Below are 14,733 nucleotides of genomic sequence, written 5' to 3'. Positions count from 1 at the left end.
AATCACATTTCCCCTCCAACAGAAACTGCTGTGTAGACTCGAGCAAAACCATATATTGCCGGTGCAACATATGGTTTTGCCTGAAAACTTCTGCATATATTTCGCACCATGATTTTTTAGCTTTAATTTTGGGAAAAAAGTGGGAGTTATATTTGAGTAATTTTTTTAGCTTTCAAATTCTTAAGTATGGATCATTGGTTAAAAGACCAGATTTATAAAACACACAAAAGAGAGCAATATAGCAAATACAAGAAAATGTTGACATTGTATCTGGATCAAATGCAATTGATAATGGAGTGACATTTGACATCTCTAGAGTAGTGCTTCCCAAACATATGGATGAAAAGGCCCCCATCAAAAAAAAAAAAAAAAATCTTACTACAGACATATATTATTAAAATATTTATTATATTTAATACAAAACATACACAGCGAATATTGCACATTATCTATATTTTTATATAGATAACATTTAAATTTGTTTTTATTATTTCACACACACCCCCCCTCAACAAAACTAACACAGTTTGGGAAGCGCTGCTCTCTAGAGAACCAACTAGGAAGAATATGAAAAAATCTTCGTATGTATGATGTTTCAATATGCTGCTAGTAAAAGAAAAACTGTACATGGCAGAATGATTTTAAGGAACGCCGATGATAGGAAAGTTACTGAATCAGTCGATATAGTGGAATTATTGAGTGAGCACTTTGCAGAGTATATCATCCTGGTGGTTACGTTGAAGGAACCATTAGTTTATATGGGAATTGTGGTGAATGAAGTGGAAGTGAATAGTCTATTACAGAACCTTAATATGAATACATCTGTGGGATTGGATGGTATATCAGCACGGGTCTTACGTGAAGTGGCTAAAGAATTGTCAGTGCCCTTGACCTTATTGTTTAATCTGAGTCTTGGGTCTGGTTTAGTCCCGAAGGGGTGGAAAGAAGGGAAAATAGTTCCACTACATAAAGGAGGATCCAAGACTACTGTTGCAAATTACCGACTGCTCAGCATATCAGGAGGGTCAAAGTCTTGGAGAAAGTAGTCAAGGGTAAAATACAGGAATGGATTGATGAAAATGAGATACTATATGGGAGACAGCATGGTTTTGTGAAGGGTAGATCATGCCTCAGTAACTTGCTCAAGTTTTATAACACGGTGACAGCTGAACTGGATAAAGGTAATGGATTTACAGTGATACTGCTGGACCTGGCTAAGGCCTTTGACAGGATACACATGGAAGTCTAATCCGTAAACTGCAACATATGGGGATGGATAGGAAGATGGTTGATGGAGAGATACCAGAGAGTAGTTTACTCAGGAGTAGAGTCCAAAAGATGGCCTGTGACTAGTGGTGTGCCGCAGGGTTCTGTTCTTGGACCATTGCTGTTTAATTTGTTCATTAACGATATAGAGCAGGATCTGAGAGAAATGGTTCATTTGTTCACTGATGACGCTAAGTTGGGTAGGGCAATAGTGAATGCAGATGATGTCAAAATTTTGCAGGATGGATTGGAGGTATGGGCTAAGGAGAAAATGGATGTCAAGTTAATGTGGCAAAATGTAAGGTTATGCATTTTGGGGTGAAAAGATCAGCAGCAGTATATCACATTGGTGGAACTGTACTCCAGGAGATTGAGAAGGCCAGAGACTTGGGAGTGTTGGTGGATAGGGAGTTGAAGTTTAGGGGGGCACATCGCAAAAGTGGCTAAATCAGCTCATCAAATCACTTGAATACTTTGACGAGCAGAGATAAGCAAGTTGTTGTTCCTCTGTATCGAGCCTTGATAAAACCCCATCTTGATTACTGTGCCGAGATATGGTTACCTAGGTTTCTTCTTGATGGGGAGGAGGCTGAGAGGATCCACAGGCGAGTGACCAAGATGATAGCAGGTCTATGGAATGAACCTTATGAAAACAGGTTGAAGATTTGTGGGTTGCAGAAATTGGTTGATAGGCAGAAAAAGATTGCTGAAGGGTTTCTACAGGATTAATTCAGAGGATATTTTTGTGAACAGGACTGGTGGGAGGAGGACTCCGGAGCATCCATGGAAGCTGGGCAAGAGTGTGGTTAGTAAGGGGTTAGAGCTGGGTTTTTTACTTTTAGAGTGGTGAATGAGTGGAATAAGCTGCCAGAGTCTGTTGTGGGTGCTATGACAGTGAATGAGTTCAAGGCAAAGTATGATAGATACCGTGTGAATGTTGAATAGCTGTGATGGACATGATGTTTAGGGCCTCCCTCGATAAGGACTCCTTGGAGTCGCTCGTAATAATAATAATATGAATTAGTTGAAATGTGGATTTTCATGGACGGGAAATGAAGAACCTATTCCAAATTTTGTTCAATTAAAAATAAATCATATTTTTTGTTTACATGAACATATAAATTCAAATAATGAGATATACTTTATTATTTTGATAAGGGGGTTCGTGGTTATCTGAAGTTTGAGAAACACTGCCATCAGACAAAGGTATTGCTACAATTACAAATACTTCTGAATAGAATAACAAAAAAATATAAACATTTTCAGTTTTACTTAGGGATTGCTCCACATGTAAAAGAGTGATTTCTTAATTATAAGACCTTTAAAAAAAACAATGTTTTTTTAAAGGTCATTCAGTTAACTGGCAAAATAATTTTCAGTACAATCAGATAAATGAGAAATTATTGTTGTAGAAGAGATCCTGCCAGAAGCCAGTTGGGCTTTGGAATCTAACAATGTATTAAATAAAATTTAATATGGGATTCTGTGGTTGTTAAGAAATTATGTCTACATTATGCTTAATCTCCACATCGACTTCATTACCAAAAGTGCCAATTCTTTTGATGGGCCACTCACTTTCTTTATTCAAAACATCACATATTTCAAAATCAGAATCTTTGCCTACTTGACTCAAAAATGATAAGCATTGGCCTCTTCTCCTTCATTAACATTCCATTTTAAAAACACACTACACCTCTGCAGCATTTCCTCATGAGACGCTGCTGTTCTCTTTAATTTCACAACACACCAGTTCACTATTCTTGATATTTCCCCATAATGTGAAACCCAGCTCCTAGGAGCTGTATTACTGTTCTACATTATGAGTGAGAGAAGGTCACTGCCCAGACCAGTTTCAACCTTTATTGAGGTCTCATCAGTGAGTAGGTAGACCTAGAAATACCAAGTTTGTAGCAAACAGAACTTACATATACTTATATACCCTACTATGAGAATTGCCAAGAAGGTGTCCTAATAAATTATTAATTATATGAAGAACCAAAGGCTTCAATTTGGCGACATATATTACATAGGGATATTACATAAGGGATGTAATATCCAGTTTTAGGAGGTTTTGTCGGGGGATTCGTGAGAGAGAGCAGTGGGTCGACAACGGTGATGACGGGTTTTTTTCTTGAGAATGCTTGAAAGATTTCCAAGTGAAGCTGATCGCAATATGACGGCCTATGCAGAATCGAGCCTTAGCAGAATGTCCCATCGGAGAAAGTTTCCTGCAGAGCGGTAGACAGCATGCCACAGTCTGGAAAAGATTCAAAGAAAAGCGTAGTGCATCGCCAGGTGCAAAGACGGCCGATAAATATACAGCAAGGTAATCCAGATCTACATGAAATGGCAGCAAGAAATCTGAAAGGATCCGCTAATGTAAAGATTTTTCATTCTATGTTAAAAATTGCTTAGAAGAATAAGAAATCTATGTATACTGTAAACTAAAGGACACTAATAGAGAAGTTTTAAACGAGAATTTGATTGAATTAGTTAAGAGCACGTGGAACAAAGAAGAACTGTTGATAGGCAGTATTTTGATTGAGAATGGCTAGGCTTGACTAATGAAATTTAGAATCAAGATGATTATTGATAGAGTATCAATGAAAGTGTTCTGTGAATAACTTGTGAAAGGAATTATATCCTAGTAGTGTTATGCTTACACTAAATCTTATCTTTTCGCAATTGAAGGATTTAGCTTACTCAAATTCATTGTTGTGATTTAGTATGAACCTTAACTTAGATTGAGTATTTGAATTTTCTTAACTGTAAATGTTTTATGCTTTTCTAATAAACATGTTTTGTACCTTATGCCTGATTACGAATTCAGACCACTGCTTATGAAATAGAACCTTTTGGTGGGAAGGAATTAGATATTATTGTTTAAGTGAGATTCAGGTCACGACGGCTAACTGAATCTACAAGGCGAGATTATAGGATTGAATGTTGCGTATATGCTTTTGAATTTGGAATTGTTTCCCCGAACAAGAGTCTCTTCTGTTATAGGATATTGGCTGGAGCAACATATTAAAAATTTTGCCAATATCCAAAGAGGAAATAGATCTGAATTAACATTTTAAAGGCACAACAGTAGATTAGAAAGCGGGCTATTTAGAGGTAGAACAAGGTATAATATAGAGAAAGTAACGACATAACAATACTACTTTTAAATCAGTAACCAGCATCTGCTTCTCTCAATGATGCTCTTTGGTTGGGAAGATCCGAGTTCAAATTTCATCTAGAATGCAAAGAACCTTTATTAAGCATTTTTCAGCTGAAGGTGAGGTAGTATGGTTTATTTTTCTCAGAAACTCAGGCAAACTGGCCAGAAGTCATGCAATTAACAGACAAAATACAGTGGTCTCTTTAGCCATAAATCCAAAACAAGTCTAGTGTCTACTAATTCCACTGTTTTTGCAACCTCTGCTATTCTGTACAAATAGGATGGCAGAAATTAGAACAGAAAAACGTGAATATGCTTTGCAAAAGTCTCCAGACTTTTGCAAAGCATATCTTATTTCTGTATACAATTCTGTATCCAATGATATGCTTTGCAAAAGTCTGGAGACTTTTGCAAAGCATATCACTGGATACAGAATTCAGTAAAACTGTTATAAAAGAAGTCACTACAAATAGAGCTACTTGTTTATTGGAAGTTGAAGTCCTTTGCCACCCATCCTAAAATACTTTTAATTAATGCATGCCTATTTCCAAAATGTGGGAAGTTATTGTTCTAAACACATTTATAATTATTATAGATATATACAGCAACATTCTATAAGTTATTTCATATGGCCGCTAATACTCCCTAACTCCTACGCATGCAGCAGTAATAGATTGATTTCATCATTCAGTTTCTATCTTTTCTACTCAGATGTCACTTGATATTACTAATATAATTAGTTTAGTTTAATTAATCTTTTCTCTTTTGTTATCATCAAATGTACAGGATACTATGACAAAATTACTACTAATCTCCTCTCAACAACTACTTTCCAAATTAGTCTCACTTTAAATAGAATAAGTTCATCATCATCAAATTCCTGCCTTGTGTACAGGATATGACAGTACTACATGAAAAAATTACATCATTACTAACTTCCTATCTACAATTTTCCTCCAAATCAGTCTGTTACTTGTCAAGACTCCAACATTATCAGATCTTATATTTCTATCGTCTAAGGCACTTTGTACCGTATCAATCCACCTATATCTTGGTCTTCCTCTGGGTCGTTTTCCTGCCAACCTGGCAGAGAACACTTGTTTTGCTAATCTTTCCTCTCCCATTCTATTTAAGTGACCATACCACCTGAGATTAGCTCTGCTAACGCATTCCTGGATGCTGACAATGTCAAGTTCTTTCCTATATAAAACATCATTTAAAATAAAAAATGATGGTACAACATGACAAATAGAATAAGTTTTACAACTAAAATATTCATTAACAACAAGAATTTATCAGTCATTACAATATGTAAAATACCCACTAGTTTCACCACCTAAAACAAAACTGGCTTCTTCAGGACTTAAACATCAAAAATATAAATACACAGATCACAAAGTTTAACATGCTAACTAATAAATGTAAAATCACATGGCATGCATTAGCTGTCTGCAGTTAACAACAGAAGGAGATTGTTGGCAAAGTTGAAATCTCTGATATGTTAAAAGATTTAATAAGCAATTTCATTATGTCATTTAATATCAGCCCTTGGTTTTTATTTAGTGATTTGACAAATATAACATTTCCCTACATTTTGTTCCAGTAGCTGACTTTTCACTGTTTGTCCTGGCTCTTTGACAAAAACAGTGGGATGCCCTAGGAGGCATGTCATGTTTGTTTCTTGTTTAAGCTGATGTAGAATACAAATTTTGTCAGCTAACTAGGAGTCCATTCTTGTTTGTTTGTTCAGTATACAGTAGATACCTACTAACAGCACACACCATCATATTACGTGGGATATTAACTCAGGAGGCCAGTCTATTCTCCACATTCCTCAAAAGGTATGTAGAGGTGGCTTCCCAGTTATCTAACTCTGACTCATAAGTCTAGGATTGGATGACAGCCTGCAAATATATACTTTCAGATCTGTTCAGTATATCTAACTCTGACTATAAGTCTAGGATTGGATGACAGCCTGCAAATATATACTTTCAGATCTGTTTAGTATACTAAAATTTAATAAATCATTCTTTCTAAACAGTCATGATGTATAACTGTACTTGCAATAAATCTTTTAATGCACTACATCTCATATTTCCAATAAGGAAATTATGTTAAAAACCTAAATTTTAAAAAGTTTTACATCAAGATATTAATGATTTAATTAAATCACTTACCATAAACCCAGCCAATAACAAACGTTTCCAATAGCGAAATGATCATAAGAGAAAAAGTTGCACTGTACCAGTCCATTAATTGAAGAACATACATTCCTCCCTTAAAGAAAAAAAAAAAAAAAAAAAAAAACAGAATTGAGGAATATGGTTTAATAAATTCTAGTAACTGCTATAGTCATAATAATTATCACTATTTCTGAATAATAAAATACAGTTGACCCTTGAACTGCACGGGTTCACTTATACACTGATTTTATTTTTTTTTTCAATTATCAATGCATGAACATGTAAATAAATATAAATTTCTTTTTCACATTATCTTTTCATTTTTGATGGCTAGTGTTAATAATATGTATAACATCTACAGTGTTTTGTATCATATAAGACAATATTTATGTAGGCACTGACAGACAGATGACATAAACTTACATTATTGATAAATACAGTACAGTATGGTAAATGTATTTTTGCTTCCTTATGATTTTCTTAATTTTTTTCTCTAGCCTACTTTACTGTAAGAATACAGTATATAATACATATAACAAACAAAATGCGTTTATCGGCTGTCTATATTATTGGTAAGGCTTCTAGTCAGAAGGCTATTACTAATTTAGTTTTTTGGAAATCAAAAGTTATACACAGATTTTTGATTGCATGTGTGTGTGTGTGGAGGTGGGGGGCACCCCTAACCCCATGTAGTTCAAGTATCAATTGTATAGAAGAAATTTAATATTTCCTTAATCATAGTTAAGTTTTTGGATCCTGCTTAAATCATTAAAAATATCTCTTTTCTTTCCTTCTGCAATAGTGTATACCAGTGTTTCTCATCTCCAAAGCTAATGTGGCCAGTTAAATAATCTCAATTTTTTTTTTTTATCAAGGCCTGGCAGTAATTCTGCTGTTCTGTAACAAGAAACATCATTTTGCAAAATACAACTATATGAATAAGTTTACGCTGTTACTAGTTTCCCTTCAAATTACTCTGTTATTTGTCAAGACTTCTATGCTGTCAGATCTTCATTTTGGTCTTTCTTCTACCATCCTGGTATTAAACCTATCCTTCTAACCTTCCTTCTCTCACATTCTGTATAAGTAATCATGCTACTTTAAATTAGCTCTGCTCACACATTCTTGAATGCTGATGTATTTTCTAACGTCTTTATCTTTAATATGACTCTGTCACTGATGCCATATGTTCACTCCCCTAATTTTTCTCAAACTCTCATATCTATAATCTCTAGTCTTTGATCAACAGTTGTACTTTTAACCAGTCTTGGACATCTAAAAGTTAAAACTGAACAGTGTCTTGTATACTTCTAGTTTAGTATTTTGGATAATATTTCTGATCCCTAATTTATTCAGCTGGTACCCCATATATTAGCTTTGTTGATTCTATTATTTATTTCCATACTTATTGCCACTTTCCTTCCTTCATAATGTTATCCATATAGATGATGAATAACAGTGGATATATTATTTTTCCAAGATCTACAAAGCTTAATACAGATCTTTGCATTAAGATAATGCAAGACAAGTGAAATTCTGATCCTGACAACCTTTATTTGGCCTGAACCAAACTTGTTTTTCTCCATGTCTCTTCTTAAGAAGGCTTGTACAAATCTTACTTGGAACAATAAGTGAGGAAATTCTCTATAAACCTGCTGGCCTGGTTGTTCTAGTGGATAACTTAGCTGCTCTCTGACCAACAAGTTGTAGATTAGAATTCTACTCTGGATGAGTAATAGTTAATAAAAATGATACAGAGATCCTGCAGGATTATCTAAATAGACTTGAGTTTGGGATAAGGATAATTTCTACCAAATCCATGTACTAAAGTGCAAAGTTATGCACTGGGATTTAAAAAAAAAACAATCAAGGCAAGTTCTGTGAACTCAGCTATCATGCTCATCTTGAGCAGATTTTGACAAACATACAAGCCCATTATCACAAGATAGATTTAATTTTAAGTATAGTCGCTGACTAGAGGAACTTTTTCTAAGCTTTTTTTCAACCAGTTTACGAGTTAGTCTATCTCTGGCATGGGTAAGCGGGTTTCTCCCGGAAACTAAGAAAAATCGACCATAGAACCCACACTATTTCAGACATTAAAAATTTTGTGTTAGGAGTAGGAGCCACAAGATGGCAGCACTTGTCAGTCATCTCTTCACTGCAGGCTGCTTAAAGTAGTGATAGTCTTGAGCCAGCTATCTCTGATTGGCTACCAGTGGAGATTTTATTGCCCACTCAGTTTCCAAAAGTTAGATAGGGCTAAAATGGCCTTACCTGCTCCCTATACAGGAATAAAAAGTTAGCTGATTTTTTTTTTTTTTTTAAAGGCAGGATTAGAGTTACCATATTCTAAAATGCTGCACACCCCATCGCCTGACCAACTCGTTCTAGACACAAACATCTAACACGAAAATAAATACATATGTTTGAAATCTTTACCTTTGTAAGCTTTTCATTAATTAGATGTCATGAGTATGCTTATTAGAACACACAAAAATATGAGATTTAAGTGTCATCATAAGTCTTATGAAACAAGAGTAGGCCTACATGAAAAATATACAGATATTTTCATTATCAAAATGCAGACATGTCCGCATAAATGCTGATATGGTAACCCTAGGCAGGATCAAAAAAGAGGTTATCACTGGAAGTTTGGTAAGTATGAGTAAAAGTACATTTATTACTTGGTGAATGCATTTAAAGAACAGAATGACAGGCATTGTATCAATAATGGTTAGTGTGAGCATCCCACAATGAAGGTTTTTATTATTGACAAAAACATAAGAGTTGAGATTTTGATGCACAAAGATTGCAGTTTAGCTGGTGTTTGACTAATTCAAGTACTGACAATGCCCTTTAGTTGGAAACCCCATCAAGGATATGCAGAACCTTTATAAAGGCTTCTCAAGAATGAGTTTCAGATGATGATGGTCAAACTATAACTTCCCTTCAGAAATGTTGTTCTGCAGCCATAAAAAAAAAGATCAAAAAAGGCAAGGCATAATTCTCATATATATATATATTCGGTTCTCCACATATCCTTTTAAGGAATGTGGAGAGCTGAAAGGGGATTTCTGACCTTTTGCAATCCCACCTTCTAATGGTTCCTCCTGAATCATACAAACAACTAAGACTACATAATGACCCAATGGATTATTTCCATAATAAGACCAATAATTTCATTTAAAAATGCTAAGACACCAAAAAACTTCTTGTATCAAGACACACCTTGATACCAATAATTTATGAACTCCCAAAATTATATAAGCAGGAGAGCCACTGAGATCCATTGTTGAGGCAAGGGATGTCATTGGAGAGGAAATATTAGAGATTTAGGTGGACTGATGCAGTAAGACATGTTTTAGAAGGCCAAAATATAAGATTTGTCAACATTGGGATGCTGACAATAAATGATTAATTTGAAGGGAAATTGTCAACAGGAAGTTAGTACTATATGAAAAGTGTGTTATCACTAACTCCTATACACCACTTGAGGGTACATATGCATCACCATCAGGAATTTAATGGTAATGATAACAGCAATTTTGGGCTAATAACTCGTGTACTATAAAACCTTTCACCACATAAAGCAGAACAGCATCTTGACTTGCTGCCATTATGCAATATATATATATATAAAAATGCTTTGTTGAAGACTGGTGTTGCTTTAATTCTGAATTAACAGTGCTTATCATAATCCTATTGCTGCTATCTTTAAACGATTATAAATAATATCACTATCATCTTTTGCTGTAGTTGCCTTACTACTACCCTAGTCACTTTTTCTTAATTATTCTTGCTTGCACATGGTTAAATTCTTTTGAAACTGATTGGCCACTTCATTCTATATTTCAATTGCTCATTATTTATTATACCTGTTGTTTTTCTAGTCTGGATTCTATTCTACTTGATGCATCTCATCACTACTGCATTAGACCCACTCCTCTTTTCTTCCCATGCTCTTTATCCATTTTACTCCTACTCTCTTCATCTATTCTTCGTACATACGCAGATGCATGTTAATCGGTTTCCATCTTTGGTCATCCTCTTTACCCAACAGTTCATTAACTCATGGTATTGATTGATGCTAGATGACTACAGAGGTTTCCATAATAATAATTCACCTGATAAATAATGTGAACACCATATCCACTCTTGAAACCTCCCTTTGCCACCACCACCACCCCTTCATCCTGGCATCTGTGAGTAAGCTACTATAAACTAGTGCTCCAGCATTTTATCGCTACTGCAAGAGTTTTCCATCAAAATTAAACAATAAAACGGAAATCTTAACAGTGGGTTAAGATTAAGAAGCAGATAACTTCAGCACAACCTGTGAGTACTTTTAGTGCATTAAATCAGTTATATATTGCGATCTAAAAATCAGCCACATGCAAGTGCCCGCTATGCCTACGTGCAAAGCAAAGATGGTGGCAACAAAAGCCAATGACGAACAAGCACCCCATGTCTCAAAACGCAAGTTCACATTTCCCCACAAATGAACTCCATGACCTAATTGCATCACTGGTGCATGACTCGATGGAGGTCAAAAAAAAAAAAAATTCAATGCCATTATTTTGAACTTTCCAAAGGAAAATGGAAAAGCACTAAAAGAAAACATCAAATTAATGGAAGAATGTAAAAGAAAGAACGGAACGAACTTTCCACGCCTCATAAAAGTGATTTGCTACTCACCAACAAGCACATCAAAACTAATAAACAGCAATCAACAATAAGTTCAAAGACACTTGTCCCCAATCGTGCATACGTGCTCGACCAGATTTAACATTTGCACAAAGGGAACAAGGACGCCAGCTTCGAAGACAACTTGCAGAAAAATGCAAAAATGGTGGCTACAGTTGGATCATTGACTACAGACAAGTTAAATTGATGCAAAAACCAAGTAATGCCACTAGCAGCCATCATGAAAGTTTGTTCCATCCTTTCGTTTATTTATGGGTCCGAAATGATGGCACCTGACGATGACCAGCATGCAGGCACTGCATAGGAAATGTGCAAGACCCCTACGGTCAAACATATGACTCACAAAACCCTATATATCACTTCAACATCTGTGGCCTGAACTCCAACCTTAATAGTGTCCACTACCACCTTCAATCTACCAAACCCCACATATGCTTTCTGGCAGAAACTCAAATCTCACCTCCCCCAGCATTATTCATCTCAACCTTCCAAACTACACACTCTTTAACTCCTTTTGCCCCATCTGTGCAAACATCTGCTCCAACATACCTTGCCAGAGAACACCCAACCTAGAATCATCAAACTTTGACCTTCTTTGGATTTAATATCCGAAGAAGGATATTAAAAATTGACTTTCTCCAGTTCCACTTCCCAACAGCGAAATCATCCTTCTAGGAGATTGTAATGTGCACAACACCAACTGGTTTTCCTCCTCCAGTTGTACAACTCTTGCAGGCAGAGATGCTGAAACATTTGCCATCACTAATGACCTTACATAACTCGTTCAGATGTCAACCAGAATACCTGATAACCAAAACTACTCCCCAAATACCCCCAGATCTCTTCCTGACAATGACTCTTCCAAATACACAGTGAATGTAGAGGGTCCCTAGGCAATTCTGACCACAACCTAGTGCTCTCCACCCCCCCCATGCAACACGTACACAACCACTCCCCATACAAGAGTAGTTTGGCATTATAACAGTGCCAAGCGGAACAGCCTCTGCAATTTCTATGCCTCATTCCCATGGTCAGACTATTGCTTCTGACATTCCAACCCAAATACATGCACCGAACTTATAACCAAAGTAATCCTCACTGGCATAGAAACAAATATTCCCCACAGTACTCTGACCTGCCATTCCCTAACTAAACCCTGGTTTTCCAAAAAATATGGCAAGGCTGTACAAATGAAAAACCAAACATACCATTACTGGCTCAAATCAAGAACTCCATCCTCCTTTAGAGCTTATACCCAAGCCAGAAATAAATGCAAAAAAAAAAAAAAAACAATACTTCCAAAACAGAGTTCAAAAAAGCAAAAAGCAAGAAATTAGCAGCCTGTCCAAACAGCAGCTGAGCCTTTTGTTCTCTCACCAAAGCAACGGTCATAACTTCTGCCCAACACTGTTTCCACCCCAGATGGCTCCATTGCATTATCACCTACAGAAAAGGCCAATCTCCTGGCCTCACACTTTGCTTTCAATGTATGCATAATTGACAATGGCAAATGTCCCCCAACCATTCCAGATGCCCACTATATCCTTTTGCCAGAAAGAGATCAGTAATAAAATACTATCCAAATTAGGCACAAAAAAGTCTCCTGGCCCTAATGGCATTCCTCCAATTGTCCTGAAGGTTTGTGCACCAGAACTGACTCCTGTGCTATGTTGTCTATATATACTGTCTTACTCCACTGGTATCTATCCCACCTGGAAATTGGCCTATATTCAACCCATTCCCAAGAAGGGTGACAAGTCACTGCCGTCCAACTACTGCCCCATCTCACTTACCGAAGTCCTGTCCAAAGTAATGGAAAAAGTCATCAATTCCCAACTCCTACATCACCTTGAAGCTACCCATCTAATAAATGACTGCCAGTATGGATCCCATTGCTGCCGATCAACAGGAGATCTGCTCACATATGTCACCCACCTCTGGACAAATGCCATGGAGAAGTTTGGTGAATCTCAAGCAGTTGCACTTGATATCTCCAAGGCGTTTGACCAGGTCTGGCACAAGGGCTTGCTAAGCAAGCTGCCACTGTTTGGTCTATCTAAAGACCTCTGTAGTTGGATTGCCAGCTTTCTGTTTGGATGCACACTATGTGTGGTAGTGGATGGTTCCTTATCCTCTCACCAACTCTCTTTCTCCTATATATCAATGACCTACCTCAGCTTGCCTCCAACCCAATACACAGTTTTGCAGACGACAGCACATTGCACTCCTCCCTTTCTTATGAAAACCTTACTCCACACAACTCACGTCAACCTACAAAACATCAACCACTACTGCCCTTAATTCTGACCTCTAAGACATCCTCCAATGGGGGTTTCAGATAACCTAGTCAATTTTCAATGCTAATAAAACCCAGTATAGTTCGCCCATCATTTCTAGATCCCTTCTTGGCTTGGTGCCAAGAATGGTCGATTCATGCTGAAGGGGAGAAAGAAATGAAGGATGTACGAATTGGTCACCAACATGCGAAATCACGTGCTTTCTTGTCTGTCGCTGTACTAGTACTAGCTTGATTTTTGTTGTTCTCTTTTTGCATTATTTTTTTATTATTAATTTGTATGATGGATCCAGTACAGTCAACAAGTTCTATTGTTACACGTTTCAGTAGCTCTTGCAAAAGAATATTGAATAATGTGCTGACATTCTGCGAAAAAGAATCGTCAGAAGGCCGTCTTCTTGTTCCCCTTTCTCAAGTCATAAAACGTGCAAGTGCAATTGCGGGCGTATCGGGGTCGAATGTTAAAAGAATTCATAGGGAATCAAAAGGTGAAGGTAAGCCAAAATTTAAATTTCCTAAAAAAAAAAGCCCCAGAGAAAGAAAACCATCGAAACCGTAGCTTTGAATGATTTTGATGTAGACGTTATAAGAAGAACTATTCACGAATTTTACGTGGTCGAGAAAAGAGTGCCAACTGTTCCGAAATTGATTCCTGTGCTTAAAGAAAAAATTAATTTTCCTTGGAAAAGAGAAACTTTAAGGAAAATACTTCATGAAATCGGATTTTGTTTTAAAAAGTCCCAGAATAAAAGGAAACTTATCATGGAGCGAAGTGACATCGTTTTATGTAGAACGCAGTATTTGCACGTATTAACACTCTACGTACATTTTTCCAACTGTTATACAAGCAAAATAGTTACACTTTAAAAACAGCAATGTTCGTAAAAGAAAAGCGACCTGTAATAATAAACAAACTCAGTTTGTTTATTATTACATCCCAGAAGACAGACTGATTACCCTATTATCGGAATGGATTCTCCTTTTTCTGACATGCGCAGAAGTATCGAGGGACCTCACATCGGTGGGCGAACTATACTGTCTTATTTCTCATAAAAAAGAACCATTTTCTACTATAACAGTTTTGACAACACCCAAATTTCCAGACAATTTGAGATTTC

The 14,733-nt window shown here is 36.4% G+C and overlaps 1 protein-coding gene across 2 annotated transcripts in view; it reads right to left on the bottom strand.

The window, feature by feature from the left end:
* LOC150104801 (sodium- and chloride-dependent glycine transporter 1-like) overlaps window positions 1–14,733 on the bottom strand; it is a 211,450-nt gene that overhangs the window by 14,660 nt on the left and 182,057 nt on the right. For both annotated transcript variants that reach the window (XM_090395361.1, XM_090395360.1), the window contains exon 11: window positions 6,607–6,706. In XM_090395361.1, coding sequence (XP_090251487.1) covers window positions 6,607–6,706 — 100 coding nt within the window. The remainder of the gene's footprint in view (window positions 1–6,606; window positions 6,707–14,733) is intronic.

Source organism: Typopeltis vanoorti, chromosome 7 (assembly GCF_054136105.1).
Source record: "Typopeltis vanoorti isolate ZY-2024b chromosome 7, IOZ_Tvanoo_1.0, whole genome shotgun sequence".
In the NCBI taxonomy this organism is placed as follows: Eukaryota; Metazoa; Arthropoda; class Arachnida; order Uropygi; family Thelyphonidae; genus Typopeltis; species Typopeltis vanoorti.
This window is presented reverse-complemented; position numbering and strand designations above follow the sequence as displayed.